This window comes from Pan paniscus, chromosome 6, assembly GCF_029289425.2.
Source record: "Pan paniscus chromosome 6, NHGRI_mPanPan1-v2.0_pri, whole genome shotgun sequence".
Lineage (NCBI taxonomy): Eukaryota > Metazoa > Chordata > Mammalia > Primates > Hominidae > Pan > Pan paniscus.
Window position 1 is genome coordinate 6070684 of NC_073255.2, and position 18881 is coordinate 6089564.

Here is an 18881-nt window from a genome sequence, read left to right on the forward strand (position 1 = left end):
TTACAGACCAGCAGAGTCCAGCCCTCAAAGCGGAGCTGGAGGAAACAAAGGCTTTCTTCTTTCCCCTCTTGCTTTCCAGCTTTCTTTTAATCAACACGTATTTTAACAATGAAAAATAATCACATACTTTAAAATAATTACTTGAACCTAAACAAAAGGACAGACACCACTCCCTCACTTGGGCAGGAGTTTTAACCTCTGCCCACAGTCACTGTAAGCCGAGCTGTCTTGGGGGTCCTGCCAGTGACCAGCGGCCTGTGTGGGGATCTGGCTGGAGGAGGGTTCACCAAGAAGGGAGAGCCAGAAGCCTCTTGACTCAACTCAAAAAGTCCAGGGTGATGCCGCGCCCACCAAAGTCGTGTGTGCCTGAGGCTCTGCGGAATTGAGACTGGGCTGAACCACAGAACAAGAGCTCCAACAGCTCTCAGGAAACCAGGGTCCATCTGGAACCCAAACTAAAAAGCACAACTGGACCTCAGGCTGTGAAGAAGGAGTGAGTAAGAGGCAGTCGGCCTGGGGGACACAGGAATTCAACAGCCTGCGGAGGAGGAGCCAAAATTCAAGGTGAGGCTCAGGCGGAACGCGGGGCTGCCTGCTGACCCGCTGCGCGGGAGCCGCAGGACCTCTGCACCTGCCAGGCCTCAGCCTCCGGGTGACCTTGGGGTGTTCTGCTAGAGAGCCCAGGACAAGCTGTCTGGCTGTGTTTGGGGTGCTGTCTAGCTTCCCTCGCCCGGGGGGTGGCAGTGAGAGACGACCCTCCGAGACAGCCAGGACCTCCTCTAGGCACACACCCCAGCTTCTCCCCTCCACCCACGCCTGCTGAGCCGCCTGCAGCCACAGACGTGGTGGACGTGATCCCACACCACCTTCTGAGAGCTCAGCACTGCCTCACTGGACAGGATCCCAGAGTGAGCTGGGCCACACCCAGCAACCAGGCACACTCCACCGTCCCGGGCATCCGCGGCTGGGTAGCCCAGAGACCGACCCCTCCAAGCACTGGCTGTGCCCACCTCCTGCTGGAAGCCGCTTTGAAGGGCCCGCGTGGGCTCCCCCTTTCCACCTCCCTTTGCACAGTGGCCATTTTCTCATTTCATGAAAAACAGGGCCACCTGCCACCCCACATCTCACAATGGCACACTGCCCCGGGCACGAGACCTCCAGCACTAATCAATGGCCAAGCTTGAACCCTGGTGTCACCCTGGGGAAGTGAACAAATGTAACAAGCCAGCACCGAGCCCCTGCACAACTCAGGGACCCAGTCTACCTGTCACTTACTGATAGAGCTTTAAAATAAATCCTGAAAATATGTGCCCAAACCACAGAATGGTCTCAAAGTTTAAGGACTTAAGCAACAAAGCTACAACACTACTCTTGTTCCCATTTACTCATCTATGTCAGCAAGGGTGCTCAGCACTGAAATCTGACATGAGAACAGGAACAAAGCCCGTGGAAACCCGCTTTCTCTCGAGCAATGACAGCGCGGATCCACGGGTGACTGTGCCAACCGCAGACACGGAAAGCCCTGCCCTTCCACGGGGTGGTAACACGGGGTGACAATGCTCTTATCACGATGTGATGCACGCGTCGTCAGATTTCACTTTATGTAGAATCATTTGTGAAAATTCCTAATCTATTACGCTGTTTTGATCAACTGCATGCTACTAATGGTAAACACAGCTCAATGTAGAAGAAAAATTTTAACACTCAGAACTTGGTGGGTCAAAAAATTTTTTATATTTTCAAATTTAAATGTATATGCATCTTTTTGTGGAAGATAAACGATACAGTACATAATAAAACACTTTCAAGAATAAAAATGCAGGGCCTGGCGCAGTGGCTCACACCTGTAATCCCAGCACTTTGGGAGGCCGAGGCGGGTGGATCACGAGGTCAGGAGGTCAAGACCATCCCGGCTAACATGGTGAAACCCCGTCTCTACTAAAAAATACAAAAAATTAGCTGGGCGTGGTGGTAGGCGCCTGTAGTCCCAGCTACTCAGGAGGCTGAGACAGGAGAGTGCATGAACCTGGGAGGCGGAGCTGGCAGTGAGCCAAGATGGCGCCACTGCACTCCAGCCTGGGTGACAGAGCGAGACTCTGTCTCAAAAAAAAAAAAAAAAAAAGAATAAAAATGCAGGCCAGGTGCGGTGGCTCACGCCTGTAATTCCAGCATATTGGGAGGCCGAGGTGGGTGCATCACTTGAGGTCGGGAGTTTCAAGACCAGCCTGGCCAACATGGTGAAACCCGGTCTCTATCAAATATACAAAAAACTAGTCGGGTGTGGTGGTGTGCACCTGCAGTCTTGGCTACCTGTGGGGCAGAGGCAGGAAAATCGCTGGAACCCAGGAGATGGAGGTTGCACTGAGCTGAGATCCCACCACTGCACTCCAGCCTGGGCGACAGAGACTGTGTCTCAAGAAAACGAAGAATAAAAATGCATCACTTTAGGAGAAGATGGCTCACGTGTCTTTTCAACTGAATGGTGGTGGATACTCAAATCTCAACGTTATTCATAATCCACTGCACACCGTTTAGAAAGTGATACCAATAGGTGACTTTCAAACGGACAATAATCGTGTTATTCGACACGAACATTTCTAGATGTGCATTTTTAAACACAGGCTTTCAGGACACCCCTCTGCACATGCCCAGGTGAGGAGCCGCCCCTCGCACCTTCTCAGGGCCCAACCGAAGGCCTGCTGCAGGCCCCTCACCATCCTGCATGCCGCCACCAAGTCCCCTACACAACACGGCACCCAAAACAGCAGTTTCCTGGCAGCTAAGAAAGGCAGTCATAGGGTTCCAACTCAAAATTTACTAAAATCCTTCTTTGTCCTACAAACGCTTCTGGAAGGCACCAAGCCCAACCACGCCTCCGCACCTGTTCCAGCCTCTGCTCCACAGAGACCAGCAGGCTGAGCTGCCCCCTCTCCCTCCGGATCAGATAACAGGTGGATCCCAGAGGGCAGGGCCAGTGAAGCACAGGCAGCCTTACCTTGGAGCCGGCTCCTTCGCCACTTGGTGCAGCCTCAGGGCCCAGCAGTGGCCCCTCTGCTGACGCCTTCTTCAGCTTTTTGTTCTTTTTCTCTGTCACTTCAGGAACTTTTCTCTTCTGTTTTGCCATCCTGCAACAGAGAAAGTAAATTGCTGAAGACAAGGAAATAAAAGGCTTAACTCATATAAGATTTTTAAATAAAAAGAGGTAGGGCACTCTCCCATTAAAAAAAAAAAAGAGTATTATGGAAAACATATAAAAGTTAAAATAAACTCAAACTCCCACATTTCATAACCTATGGACAACCAGCTTGACACATTTTGGTATATTTCCTTTCTGTCTTTTTTTTTTTTTTTTTTTGAGTCAGGGCCTCACTCTGTCACGCAGGCTGGAGTGCAGTGGCGCGATCTCGGCTCATCTCACTGTCACCCAGGCTGGAGTGCAGTGGCGCCATCTCAGCTCATCCCACCCTGTCACCCAGGCTGGAGTGCAGTGGCGCCATCTCAGCTGGTCCCACCCTGTCACCCAGGCTGGAGCGCAGTGGCGCCATCTCGGCTGGTCCCACCCTGTCACCCAGGCTGGAGCGCAGTGGCGCCATCTCGGCTGGTCCCACCCTGTCACCCAGGCTGGAGTGCAGTGGCGCCATCTCGGCTGGTCCCACCCTGTCACCCAGGCTGGAGTGCAGTGGCGCCATCTCGGCTGGTCCCACCCTGTCACCCAGGCTGGAGTGCAGTGGCGCCATCTCGGCTGGTCCCACCCTGTCACCCAGGCTGGAGTGCAGTGGCGCCATCTCGGCTCGTCCCACCCTGTCACCCAGGCTGGAGTGCAGTGGCGCCATCTCGGCTCGTCCCACCCTGTCACCCAGGCTGGAGTGCAGTGGCGCGATCTCGGCTCGTCCCACCGTCACCCAGGCTGGAGTGCAGTGGCGCCATCTCGGCTCGTCCCACCCTGTCACCCAGGCTGGAGTGCAGTGGCGCCATCTCGGCTGATCCCACCCTGTCACCCAGGCTGGAGTGCAGTGGCGCCATCTCGGCTGATCCCACCCTGTCACCCAGGCTGGAGTGCAGTGGCGCCATCTCGGCTGATCCCACCCTGTCACCCAGGCTGGAGTGCAGTGGCGCCATCTCGGCTCATCTCACTGTCACCCAGGCTGGAGTGCAGTGGCGCCATCTCGGCTCATCTCACTGTCACCCAGGCTGGAGTGCAGTGGCGCCGTCTTGGCTGATCCCACCCTGTCACTCGGGCTGGAGTGCAGTGGCGCCATCTCGGCTCATCTCACTGTCACCCAGGCTGGAGTGCAGTGGCGCCATCTCGGCTCATCTCACTGTCACCCAGGCTGGAGTGCAGTGGCGCCGTCTTGGCTGATCCCACCCTGTCACTCGGGCTGGAGTGCAGTGGCGCCATCTCGGCTCACTGCATCCTCAAAATTCCAGGCTCAAGCCATCCTCCCACCTCAGCCTCCTGAGCAGCTGTAACCACAGGCGGATGCCACCATGCCTGGCTAACTTAAATTTTTTGTAGAGGCAGGGTCTTGCTATGCTGCCCAGGATGGTCTTAAACCCCTTGGTTCAAGCCATCCTCTGCCTCGGCCTCCGCAAGTGCTGGGGCCACTGCCATGAGCCACCGTGCCCAGCCCCATTCGGTCTTTTTTCTGAGTGTTTTTATTTAACATAGCTGCAATCATACATGGATTACATATTCTATATTTCTAACTGAACATGAACACAAAGTGTTTAAGATGAAGAGAAACACCATTTTTAGTGACATTATCATAATTTCCCAAAGGTGAAAATCTGCCTGCTCTCTAATTACTGAATATTTTGAATTGTTTTCACTTTCTCCTATCAGGCTCACTCATGCTCCCCATCAACTAGGGAAGCTGTGGCACCACACGGGCTGCGGGCACCGCTCCTGCCCATCACAGGACACCTGGCCCCCTCGGGTGGAGGGGCTCAAGGACCACCGTGAGTCTGGGGTCTCCTCTGAGCGGGCAAGGAGCATGGAGCAGGCCACGTATGAGGGTGGATGCGGCATTCAAGGGGCATGTGGTTAGGCCTCCTTTCTCCAGCACAGCTGTCTCCAGAACACCACGCCAGGACGGAGAAGTCCAGGGACGGCAGAACCCGTGTCCTTTGTGGACTGTGTGATGAGGGAGCCGAAAGAGGCAGCTGAGGCCACCAGACTTGGGAGCCTGCTGGAGGGGCTGGGGTAGCAGGCCCTGGGCCCCTGATGGAGGGGTGCTGGCGTCTGTGGCCAGGACCTAAGGAACAACCTGGGGTGGCAGCGGGCAGGGACAAGGCTGCTTTTAGGAGGGAGAAGCAGGGGCCCGGCCCACGCCTGCTGCTGCAGCGAAGCCTCCTGCATGGGCTCACTCATGCAGGACAGCAGGAGCAGAAGAAGCCCTCACCTGACCCCATGCCCCTGTCCCCACCCCTCCCTTCCTATGCCCACCCTCCCCAGGGCCACCCCCTCACCCACACTCCTCCCTACACTCCTCCCCACCCTCCAGCTCCCAGTCTCCTCTGCCGCCCCCACTGGGTGCAGCCTAAAAGGAGCTGAGAACAGAAAAATGTCCTGCAGAGCCCCAGGCTATGTGGGCCCCGGGCGGGTGGGGGCGGGGGGGTGCCACAGAGGTGCTGGGGAGCCAAGAGACAGGAGCTCAACAACCAGCACACACGGCATGCACGCTGCTTCACCATGGCCTCCAGCCCGGACGGCTCGGACACACACCCACAAAGGACCACGTCAGTAAGCCAGGGAACACCCAGAAAGCCAGATCCCACCCCAAAAGTAAAACAGTCCAGGCACAGTGGCTCACGCCTGTCATCCCAGCATTCTGGGAGGCTGAGGTGGGCAGACTGCTTGAGCCCAGGAGTTTGAGACCAGCCTGGGCAACATAGCGAGGCTCCACGTCTACAAAACATTTTTTAAAAATTGGCAATGCTTGGTGGTGCACACCTGTGGTCCCAGCTACTCAGAAGGTAGAGATGGGAGGATTGCTTGAGCCTGGGAGGTCGAGGCTGCAGTGAGCCATGACTGTACCACTGCACTCCAGCCTGGGCAAAAGAATGAGACCTTGCGTTTTTTTTTAAAAAAAAAAAAAAAAAAAAAAGAAGAGTAAAGCAGGAAAGGTTACAGGAGAGCAGCAGTTTAAAAAGCATGATCATCATGGAAAGGGCCTGGCAGCATTGAGCCCACCTAGAGCCCAGGTGTGGTCTAAATACCCTTCGCTGTGAAAAAGAGTCAGGGGAGGTCAAGACAGGCCTGGGATGCCAGGTGAGGCCAGAAACCAAGGAGACAGTCAAAGAGCAAAGGCCCTGTCCAAAGGGCAGAGCCTGCACAAGGGCTCCCCCCATTCCCACTCGGGGCTGTCACTGGTAACAGCACATTGGAAGAATATTCCTATTGTGGAATCAGAAAACCCCAAGCCCCTTATTCTTTAATTGAGCCTTATCTTTAAAAAGCATCAGAAGCCAGAGGCTACAGATTTCAATTAGCTGTGTAATAAGAAATCTTGAAAGAATGAGATAATGTTGAAACAGGGGCTCTGGAAAGACAAAAGACCATGCCAGCCAATTACCTTGTGAGAGAAATAAGAAAAGTTCAGCAAATATTTACACACCCATTACTATAAAAGTTAAGTAAAATCTATATTCATTCTGTAAGTTATCATTTAAAAACTTAATCACTATGTCTATTTGCTAATAAGGGATAAAAGACTTTTCCATATTATGGAAAGGTTCCTTTAAATAGTTCTAAGGGAAAGTGACTCAAGCTTTGAGATAATGAATGTTTGTTATGGAAAATGACGTTTACTTTCATTTACTGTCAACTGATTTTCAACAAGAGTGCCATGACAATTCAGTGGGAAAGACAAATGGTGCCAGGACAACTGGCTACCAACATATAAAAGAATGGATTTGGAGCCCTACCTCACACCATACACAAAACTAACTCAAAATAGATCAAAGTCCTAAATGGAAGAGCTAAAACTATAAAATTATTAGAAGAAAACACAGGATTAAATCTTCATGACCTTGGATTAGGCAATGGCCTCTTACATATGGCACCAAAAACATGCGGCAAAAGAAAAAGAGATAATAAATTGGACTACAACAAAATTTAAAATTTTTGTGCTGCAAAGGATGCCAGCAAGAAAGTAAAGAGGCTGAGTGCAGTGGCTAATGCCTGTAATCCCAGCACTTTGGGAGGCCAAGGCAGGAGGATCACTTGAGGCCAGGAGTTCCAGACCAGTCCCGGCCACACAGCAGGACCACATCTCTACAAAAAACAAAACAAAAAGAAAACCCAGGCTAGGCACGGTGGCTCAAAACTCTAATCCCAGCACTTTGGGAGGATGAGATGGGAGGACTGCTTGAGCCCAGGAGTTCAAGACCAGCCTGGGCAACATGGTGAGGCTCCATCTCTACAAAAAATACAAAAAATTAGCTGGGCATGGTGATGCACACCTGTAGTCCCAGCTACTTGGGAGGCTGAAGTGGGAGGATGACCTGAGCTCTGGAAGTCGAGGTTGTAATAAGCCATGATTATGCCACTGCAACCCAGCCTGGACAACATGGTGAGGCTCCATCTCTACAAAAAATACAAAAAATTAGCTGGGCATGGTGATGCACACCTGTAGTCCCAGCTACTTGGGAGGCTGAAGTGGGAGGATGACCTGAGCTCTGGAAGTCGAGGTTGTAATAAGCCATGATTATGCCACTGCAACCCAGCCTGGACAACAGAGTGAGAACCTGTCTTTAAAAAAAAAAAGACACCACCCATAGTATTGGAGAAAATACCTGCAAATCACATATCTGACAAGACACTAGTAACCAGAATATATAAAGACCTCTAACAACTCAACAACAGGAGACAAATAACCCGGTTTTTAAATAGGGAAGGGATCTGAAGAGACGTCTCTCCAAAGAAGATACACGAATGACCAACAGGCACATGAAACACAGCTCAGCATCACGGGTCATTTAGGAAATGCCAATCAAAGAGAAACGAACACATCTCCATAAAAATGTGTCCAATGATGTTCACGGCAGTATGTGCCTAATATTCAAGTGGTGGAAACAACCTCCGTGTCTGTGCATCCATGGACGAAGGGGGAAACAAGACGTGGCGTATTCACACAGGGGATACTATTCAGCCACCAGAGGAAATGGGATACTGACATGTGCCACAAGACAATAAACCCAGAAGACACTGTGCCAGGCAGGAGAAGCCAGACGCCCGAGACTCCACACTGCAAAATTCCACTTCTGTGAAAAGCTCAGGATACGTAAATTATACTGACAGAAAGGAGATGAGAGATTATTTAGGGATAGGGCAAGTGGAGGGAAGAGTGGGTGACCACTAAGGGGTACAGGGTTTCTTGTGGCAGAAGGAAGAAGTCTTAAAATTAGATTGTGGTGATGGTTTCACAATCCCTCGATATACTGCAAAAAAAGAAAAAAAAAAACCATAATCCCTCTCAAATTATTTACCATAAATTTAAAAATGTAACACCCAAGTGCGGCCGGGCACGGTGGCTCATGCCTGTAATCCCAGCACTTTGGGAGGCTGAGGCAGATGGATCACGAGGTCAGGAGATCAAGACCACCCTGGCTAACACAGTGAAACCCTGTCTCTACTAAAAATACAAAAAAAAATTAGCCGGGCGTGGTGGCAGGCGCCTGTAGTCCCAACTACTCGGGAGGCTGAGGCAGGAGAATGGCATGAACCCGGGAGGCGGAGATTGCAGTGAGCCGAGATCGAGCCACTGCACTCCAGCCTGGGCGAGAGTGAGACTCCATCTCAAAAAAAAAAAACAAAAAAACAAAAAAAAACACCCAAGTGCTACTTTACGATAAATAAATAAATGGGAGAAAGATCATTTGCTATAATGTTTGTTGTGAGACAAAATTTAGGCTGGAACACAGTGGCATAATCACAGCTCACTGCAGCCTCGACTGCCCAGGCTCAAGCAATCCTCCCAACTCAGCCTCTGGAGTAGCTGGGACTAAGGGTGTACACCACCACGTAGCTAACTTTTGTATTTTTTGTGGGAATGGGGTTTCGCCATGTTTCCCAGACTGGTCTCAAACTCCTGAGCTCAAGTGATCCTCCCACCTTGGCCTCCCAAACTGCTGGGATTGCAGGCGTGAGCCACCACACCTGGCCCCAAAATATATATATATATTTTTTAATTAGCTGGGCATGGTGGTGCGTGCCTGTAGTCCCAGCTACTTGGGAGGTTGAGGCAGGAGAATCACATGAGCCCAGGAGTTCAAGGGTGCAGTGAATCACGATCACGCCACGATACTCCAGCCTCGGCAACAGAGCGAGAGACTGTCTCTTAAAAAAAAAAAAGGTGGGGGCAAGGCTGGGCGCGGTGGCTCACACCTGTAATCCCAGCACTTTGGGAGGCCGAGGTGGGCAGATCACCTGAAGTCAGGAGTTCGAGACTAGGCTGGCCAATATGGTGAAACCCCATCTCTACTAAAAATACAAAAATTAGCCAGGTGTGGTGGCGCGTGCCTGTAGTCCCAGCTACTCGGGAGGCTGAGGCAGGAGAATCACTTGAAACTATGGAGATTACAGTGAGCCGAGATCGCGCCACTGCACTTCAGTATGGGTAACAGAGTGACATTGTGTCTCTAAATAAATAAATAAATAGGCCGGGTGCGGTGGCTCACGCCTATAATCCCAGCACTTTGGGAGGCCGAGACAGGCAAATCACAAGGTCAGGAGATCGAGACCATCCTGGCTAACACGGTGAAACCCCGTCTCTACTAAAAAATACAAAAAATTAGCTGGGCATAGTGGAGGGCGCCTGTAGTCCCAGCTACTCGGGAGGCTGAGGCAGGAGAATGATGTGAACCTGGGAGGCGGAGTTTGCAGTGAGCCGAGATCGCACCACTGCACTCCAGCCTGGGCTACAGAGCGAGACTCCTTCTCAAAAATAAATAAATAAATAAATAAATAAATAAATAAATAAAGAGTCATCTACCTGCCCTGTCTCTGACTCCTTTCCTTCCCCCATCCCATCAGGCTTTTGCCCCAAACACCCTACCACAATGACACCCACGTGGCTAAATCCCATTGCCAACTCTCAGTATGCAACTTATTTGACCTAACAGCATTGGACTATTGATCCTTCCTTCTCTCTTGACAGGCATTTTTCACTTGGCATCCAGCACAGACAGCACAACTCCTGCTTTTGCTCCCACCTCTTAATCGCCCTGTCCTTGAACACTGAAGGACCCAGGCTTAGTGCTCAGCCTCCTCACTCCCTCGTGATCCCATTCAGTCATGTGGCTTCAAATACCAACTAGACACTGATGACTTTGTTTCCTCTCTTTACAGTCTCTTATTAACCCTCTCCTTGAACTACACGCCAACTCAACTGTGTATATGTATATAGCTGTAGTTATATGTATATACATATAGTTATATATATATATGGTCATATATGTGTACCTAGACATATATACACATATATATACTTGAACTCCTGACCTCTGTTTACACTGTTTATACACATATATATACATGTGTGTATATATATGTATGTGTATGGCCAGGCACGGTGGCTCACACCTGTAATCCCAGCACTTTGGGAGGCCGAGGCGGGGGATCACTTGAGGTCAGGAGTTTGAGACCAGCCTGGCTACCATGGTGAAACCCCATCTTTACTGAAAACACAAAAATTAGCTGGGTGTGCTGGCACCTACCTGTAAACCCAGCTACTCGGGAGGCTGAGGCAGGAGAATCGTTTGAATCCGAGAGGTGGAGGTTGCAGTGAGCTGAGATCGCACCACTGCACTCCAGCCTGGACAACAGAGTGAGACTCCACCTCAAAAAGAAATATATATATATATTTATTTATTTATTTATTTATAATAATATATATAAAATAATAATATATATAAAATATATTTTACATATAATATATAATAATATATTATATATAAAAATAATATATATAAAATATAAAATATATATTTATATAAATATATAAGAATATGTATATAAATATATATAAGTATATATAAATATATATAAATATATAAGTATATATAAATATATATACATAAATATATATAAATAAATATATAAATATATATAAAGATATATATGTAAATATATATAAGTATATAAATATATATAAATATATATGTAAATATATATAAATATATATGTAAATATATAAATATATATGTAAATATATATAAATATAGATGTAAATATATAAGTATATATAAATATATACAAATATATATATAAGTATATATAAATATATATAAATATATATAAGTATATATAAATATATAAATATATATAAGTATATATAAATATATAAGTATATATAAGTATATATAAATATATATAAGTATATATAAATATATAAGTATATATACATATATAAATATATAAGTATATATACATATATAAATATATAAGTATATATATAAATATATATAAAAAAATATATAAAAACATATAAAATATATAAATATATATAAACTATATAAATATATAAATATATAAATATATATAAACTATATAAATATATAAATATATATAAATATATATAAATAAAATATATAAATATATAAATATATAAAAACGTATATAAATATATATAGATATGTATATATGCAGGTGTGTGTATAAACTGTGTATATATATAACTATATATAACCATATATATGTACATATATATCATCTATACATATATCATCTCAAGCTTAAGAATTCGTAATCAATACCCCTGATCACCCTCCACAAACCTGAGCTTCCTAGTGTTCATCCTCTCCATAAACATCCATCTGATGAGGTTCACATAGTAGCTCAAGCTTAAAACCTTGGTCCATCCACAAATCCTCTCTTTCTCACATACTCGTCCAACCCACCACAAACTCCTGTTGGTTTACTACTGAAATACACCCAGAATGTGACTCCCTTAAGATCCCATAGGTACCCAGTCCAAGCCACCACCTCTCACGATGGCTTTTAAACTCCTAAATCAGATGGTGTGTCACCTCCACTCAAAAAACTTCCCAAGCTGTCCCCTTCCACTTGGAGGGAAAGTCAAGGTCCTTGGCACTTGGTAAGGTCCACACGACTGCCCTGGCCCCTCCTCGCATCTCTGGGAACTCACCTCCTCTTTCTCTCTCTGTTCCCAAATTGGCTGCAGCCACACTGGGCTCCCTGCTGTTTCCCCTGCACCTGCTGTTTCCTCGACCTGGAATGTTCTGGTGCCTCACTCCTCCTGCTTCCTTTCCATTCTCAAAACCCCTGTTCTCATCTTCTCCATGGCACTTACCATCACCTGCTCTGTGCACCTTGTTCATCTGTCTCTCCCCTCCAGAATGGAAGTTCACTAGATCACAGACTTGTCTCCACTTGTTGACAGCTGTAGCCCAATGCCCCGAACAGTGCAGGAGGAACCCAATGAACGTTTTTTAAAAATGAATGAATGAATGAATGAATGACGGAAGGAAGGAAATGGAAAGCATGCTTATGATGGAAAGTGAGGCCGGGCGCGTTGGCTCACTCCTGTAATTCCAGCACTTTGGGAGGCCGAGGCAGGAGGATCCATCGCTTGAGCCCAAGAATTCGAGACCAGCCTGGGTAACATGGTGAGACCCCATTTCTACAAAAAACATTTTTAAAAATTATCCGGGTGTGGTGGCGCGCGCATGTGGTCCCAGCTACTTTGGAGGATGAGGCGGGAGGACGGCTTGAGCCCAGGAGGTGGAGGCTGCAGTGAGCTATGATCACGCCACTGCACTCCAACCTGGGTGGCACAGCGAGACACTGCCTCAAAAATTAAAAAAGAGAAAGTGCGAGCTGAAAGCCTCGGAGGGCAATCAGGGCGTCTTCAGAGAAAGACAATGAAACCAGAGCCACTGCAAGCCCTGACGGCCTGAAACCTAGGAGCCAGCTGAGTCCCTTCCACTCGCCCGCGCTGAGTTAACCCAGAGGGGGGTGCGGGTGTCGGAGCCCGCGCCGGGACGCACCGGCCGCACCAGCCTCCCCAGCACCGCGGACCCCAGGGCCACCGCCCGGTCGCGCGGCGCCGGGCCTCCGCGCACCCACGTGGAGGGGGCGGAGCCCCGCGGGAGCCCGCCCCGGGGCTCTGGGTCTCCTGGCGCCCTGACCCGCCGGCCACCCCGCCGCCGCCCCACGCGCCTACCTGCGCCCACCTGCGCCCACGTCGCCCACCTAAGCGTGAACAGCTGCGTCGCGGACGCCGCCTTCCGGCAGGGACCCGCGCCCCAGGTAAGCGTTAGTCCCGCCTTCAGGAGCGCGGAGCCTCCCATTGGACGAGGTCTGCGTCCGTCTCTCCGCCGGCTAATGGCAAGCGGCGGCAGCACGGGGGGCGGTTCCGGGACCGGGCGCGGGCTACTGACGCCATCTCTAGAGGCCTAGAGTTACTTGGAGAGCAGCTGGTTGCCAAGGCAACCCGCCCTGCCCAGAACAAGTGCAGATGACTAGGTTTGGGCCCCGCAGGGCTTGGGGGTCTGGGGAGCAAGTTGCCCCGGCCGGGCTGGCGTCCCGGGGTGGGGCCTCCGCCGAGGGTCCAGGGCATGGAGCTCGGCTCGGAGTCGAAATGGATGAGCTACGGCTATTGGGATCAACAGGGCTAGGACTTAAACTTCGTGCTGAATTTAAAAAATCAGGATAGGTGCTAAAAATACACAGGGTGGGTAGTGTTATAATAATGCTTGTGTCCGGGAGCGGTGACTCACGCCTGTGATCCCAGCATTTTGGGAGGCCCAGGCGGGCGGATCGCTTGAGCTCAGGACTTCGAGACCCGCCTGGCCAACATGACGAAACCCCGTCTCTACTAAAAATACAAAAATTAGCCAGGCGTGGTGGCAGGTGCCTGTAATCCCAGCCACTCGGGAGGCTGAGGCAGGAAAATCGTTTAAGCCCGGGAGGTGGAGGTTGCAGTGAGCCGAGATCGTGCCACTGCGCTCCAGCCTGGGCGACAGAATGAGACTCTGTTTTAAAAAATAAAAAATAAATTAAAAAAATAAAAATTAGCCGGGTGTGGTGGCACGTGCCTGTAGTTCCTGATAGTCTGGACGCTGAGGTGGGAGGATCGCTGGAGCCTGGGAGATGGAGGCTGCAGTGAGCTATGATCAAGCCATTGCACTCCAGCCTGGGCAACACAGCCAGACGCCGTCTAAAAAAAAAAAAAGAAAAAAAAGCATGCTTTCAAGTCACCCAGTAAGTTAAGTGCTTGGCAGCCGTATCAAGTATGATGTACGTTGCCTCAGGAATCCAAAGGTGACAAGCAAAGAAGGTGCACTCTTCCTTACTGGTAGAAGATTGTATTTGGTTCCTTTTTCTGCATAACAAATTAACCCAACATTTAGCAGCCTAAAAGAACATTTATTTTCTCATGGTATCCGCGGTCAGGGAAGTGGGCGTGGCTAAGCTCTGTGCCTTTGCCTCAAGGGTTCACCAAGTTGTGGTCAAGGTGTCCCCCAGGGTTGTGGTTTCATCGGAAAGCTTGTCTGGAATGATCCACTCCCAAGCTCACACACACGGATATCGTAAGGACTCAGTCCTCCAAGGTCATTAGAGAAGGGCCTCAGCCTTGCTGGCTGCTGCCCAAAGGCCACCCTCAGTTCCTTGGTACATGGGCCTTACCACAAGGAAGCTCACAACACTGCAGCTGGCTTGCCTTAGACGGTGCAAGCACACACAATTGGAGGCACACACAAGACGCACATCACAGTCTCCTTGCACCCTAATCTCAGAAGTGACTTCCCTAGGCTTTCGCCATATTCTGTTCATTAGAAGTCGGCTGGGTGTGGTGACTCACACCTGTAATCCCAGCACTTCGGGAGGCTGAGGTGGATGGATCACTTGAAGTCAGGAGTTCAACACCAGCCTGGCCAACGTGGCAAAACTCCATCTCTACTAAAAATACAAAAATTAGCCAGGCATGGTGGCATGCACCTGTAATCCCAGCTACTCAGGAGGCTGAGGCATCAGAACCTATTGAACCCGGGAGGCGGAGGTTGCAATGAGCTGAGACCGCGCCACTGCACTCCAGCCTGGGCAACAGAGCAAGACTCCAGCTCAAAAAAAAAAAAAAAGTGAATCATGGCCAGGTGCAGTGGCTCAGGCCTGTAATCCCAGCTCTTTGGGAGGCTGAGTCAGGAGGATAGATGGACACCAGGAGTTCAAGACCAGCCTGGGCAAATAGTAAGACCTCATGTCTACAAAAATAAAAATAGAAAATTAGCTGGGTGTGGTGGTGCACGCATATAGTCCCAGCTACTTAGGAGGCTGAGGTGGAAGGATTGCTTGAGCCTGGAAGATGGAGGCTGCAGTGAACTATGATCCCACCACTGCACTCCAGCCTGGGTGAAAAAAAAAAAAAAGGAAAAAAGGAAATTTTTTTCATTTTTATTTTTGGAAATTGATATGGTTTGGCTGTGTCCCCACCCAAATCTCATCTTGAATTGTAGCTCCCATAATTCCCATGCATTGTGGGAAGGACCTGGTGGGACATAATTGAATCATGGGGGCAGTTTCCCCCATACTGTTCTCGTGGTAGTGAGTAAGTCTCATGCGATCTGATGGTTTGATAAGGGGAAACCCCTTTTGCTTGGTTCTCATTTTCTGTCATCTGTTGCCATGTAAGATGTGCCTTTTGCCTTCTGCCAAGACTGAGAGGCCTCCCCAGCCACGTAGAACTGTGAGTCCATTCAACTTCTTTTTATTTATAAATTACCCAGTCTCAGGTATGTCTGAATAGCAGTGTGAATACTGACTAATACAGAAATGCTGAAAGGACTTGGATGCAATGACATCCCAGTGGCACTGAGCACTCCTGGCACCCAGAACACGGCTCCTAAATACCATCCCCCATGAATACGGACCAGGGCTCCTGGGAGAAATGGCTGATCCCAGGGCTGTGGCAGGGAGAGCTCAAGATGGGCCTTGAATAGGTAAATCTGAACATCCTTTACAAGATAGCCTTGTAAGGCTCTCTGGGGTCATCTTCACACATTCTCAGGCGATACCCTTGTCAGGCTATCTAGGGTCATCCTCACATACTCTCACGTCATGTCTGGCACCCGTCTTTCTTGGTTGTTGAGTCTTCCAAGAACAAGGACTGTCTGTCCATTGATTTGCATCTACTATTGTACCTTTCATGAGACACACATTTTTCTCTTTTCTTCCCAAAATAATACTTCATGAAACATGTTTTAAAGTTTTATCCAATATAGGTCTTACATATGTCCTAAGTTTATTCCTATGTGTTTTATCTTTATTACCGTTGTAAATGGAGTTTTCCTCTTCCATTACATCTTCTGATTATTGTTTGTGTGAATGAAGGATTTTGATCCTGTGTGTTGGTTTTATATCCTATTATCTTAACTAGGTTCTTTTATTGTTTGAGGAGGTATGCAAGTTTTAGAATATTAAGGAGTTATATCACTCACTTCCTACTTTATTGAACACTAAATTATTGACACCTGAGGTATGAAACTTTTTTTTTTGAGACAGAGTCTTGCTGTGTTGCCCAGGCTGGAGTGCAGTGGCACGATCTCGAGTCACTGCAGCCTCCACATCATGGGCTCAAGCAATTCTCCTGCCTCGGCCTCCTGAGAAGCTGGAACTACAGGCGCCCACCACCATGCCTGGCTAATTTTTGTATTTTTGGTAGAGACAGGATTTCACCATGTTAGTCAGGCTGGTATCAAACTCCTGACTTCAGTGATCTCTCCACCTCCGCCTTCCAAAGTGCTGGGATTACAGCTGTGAGCCATCGTGCCCGGCCGTTACTAGCTGTTTTAATAAGACCATGAACCACAGCTGATCAACCCAACTGTTGCAAAATACTCTTAACCATCTCCCAAGGATCTCTGGCCCTCAAATTGGATTAAGCTGGCTTTTCTCATTTACAGCAAAGCTTAAAGTGATACCATTTTCTCCACGGTATCTTTCTTCCTACAAACTTCATCTCACACCTTGGATGCTTGTTGTCTGTTTATGCTAGATTCAGTATCTGATGCATCTGGTGTTGCAGAACACTGCATGTGCAGCACTCAGTTCAGCTGTATTCTTGGTAGGCCGTGGAAGGCCAAGACTGGTTGGGTTTCTGACACCTGAACAAGTTTAGGAATCACTGCTTCAGACAGAACTTCCAAGATTTACCGCCAAGAGACCCAGCTGTGTAGCACGATGGAAGATGGGCTTGGCTCCCGCAGAACAGGGAATCAGAGGCTGCGAGTGATGGACAAAGCGTGGGTGCCACAGAAGTCCTGGGGAAATGGGCCAACGCCCAGCCAAACAACTGGCCCAAATCACCCCTGCAAACGATCACACTGCTCAGCACTGTGTGCGCTGACCCCGGCTCGTTGAACAGCCGATTTTATCTAGAATCTCATCAACTTTTTACCCAATTGCCATAGAAACAGTAACCTTTCTAATTGCCCTCATTCTCCAGGGACTGTTTAAGTGAAACCAGGAGAGGGAAACGCTGGTCCTCTGAGTGGACTGCTGTTTCATTTTTTTCTTAAGATTCACCACAGCCCAACTATGTGCAAAAATAGCTTTAGTGTGGAACGAAACATCCAGAATGAAAAATTACAGAGCTGCTCTAAAAAGTTTTTTTTTTTTTTTGGAGACAGAGTCTCGCCCTGTCACCCAGACTGGAGTGCAATGGCACGATCTCAGCTCACTGCAAGCTCCACCTCCCAGGTTCAAGCGATTCTCCTGCCTCAGCCTCCCGAGTAGCTGGGATTACAGGCACGTGCCAACACGCCTGGCTAAATTTTTTTGTATCTTTAGTTGAGACGGGGTTTCAACATGTTGGCCAGGCTGGTCTTGAACTCCTGACCTCGCGATCCGCTCACCTCGGCCTCCCAAAGTGCTGGGATTACAGGCGTGAGCCACCGCGCCCGGCCAAAAAAGGCCATTTTGAAAGGCATTTCTTGCAGCATCGATTGCAAGAAAATCTTAGCTTTTACTGTGTTCTAAGATGATGTCATAATGTAGCTCAGGAGTGTGTGCAGCCTCAACACTGCATGTCAGCAGAGCCTCCCCATCCCGATGTCGGAACAATGTGAGGTAGAAATCAAAGAACAACATCCTCAAACAAAAGAAATGAAAAACAGGGCCGGGCACTCACACCTGTAATCCCAGCACTTTGGGAGGCTGAGGTGGGAGGATCACTTGAACCCAGGAATTAGAGACCAGCCTGGGCAACATAGCAAGATCCCACCTCTACAAAAAAAATTAAAAATTAGCAGGGCATCGTGGCATGCACCTGTAGTCCCAGCTACTTGGGAGGCTGAGGTGAGAGGATCCCTTGAGCCCAGGAGGTCAGGCCTGCAGTGAGCTGTGATGACGCCACTGCCCTCCAGCCTGGGCGACAGAGCAAGACTGTCTCTAAATAAGACAAACAAATTGAAAAACAGCAAAAAATCTCTCTAACAGCATTCAACTAATATCTCGGCCTAAATACTCTCCTCTTTGCTTTATTCACCTTGTATAATAAACTGTGATTATAAGTTTTTAATATCATTTCAGCAAAATGAAGTAAATCAACATTTATCTGCAAAAACTTCATATGCATCCACGCAGAAAAGTCAGACTAGTTTCTCTGTCACCGGGTTCCCCAGAACACAATGATCCTCTCAACACATCTGCAATATTGAAGGCCAGGCACCTTGGCTCACGCCTATAAGCCCAGTACTTCGGGAGGCCAAGGTAGAAAGGTCACTTGAGGCCAGGAGTTCGAGACCAGCCTGGGCAACGTAGTGAGACCCTATCTCTATAAAAAATATATATATTTTTAAATTAGCTGGGCATGGTGGTGCACACCTGTAGTCCTAGCTACTCGGGAGGCTGAGGTAGG

General features: G+C 48.6%; 1 protein-coding gene across 8 annotated transcripts in view; it reads right to left on the reverse strand.

The window, feature by feature from the left end:
- Positions 1 to 15791, reverse strand: part of C6H7orf50 (chromosome 6 C7orf50 homolog) — a 142242-nt gene extending 126451 nt beyond the window's left edge. The window contains exons 1-3 of one of the 8 annotated variants that reach the window (XM_055115651.1): positions 13188 to 13283; positions 10720 to 10841; positions 2996 to 3125 (exon numbers count right to left, since the gene is read on the reverse strand). In XM_055115651.1, coding sequence (XP_054971626.1) covers positions 2996 to 3124 — 129 coding nt within the window. In that variant the 5' untranslated portion in view covers position 3125; positions 10720 to 10841; positions 13188 to 13283. Of the gene's footprint in view, positions 1 to 2995; positions 3126 to 10719; positions 10842 to 12314 lie in introns of all 8 variants that reach the window. The other 7 variants (XM_055115649.2, XM_055115650.2, XM_034963484.2 and 4 more) reach the window with 7 other exon arrangements.
- Between the last annotated feature and the right edge of the window lie 3090 nt (positions 15792 to 18881).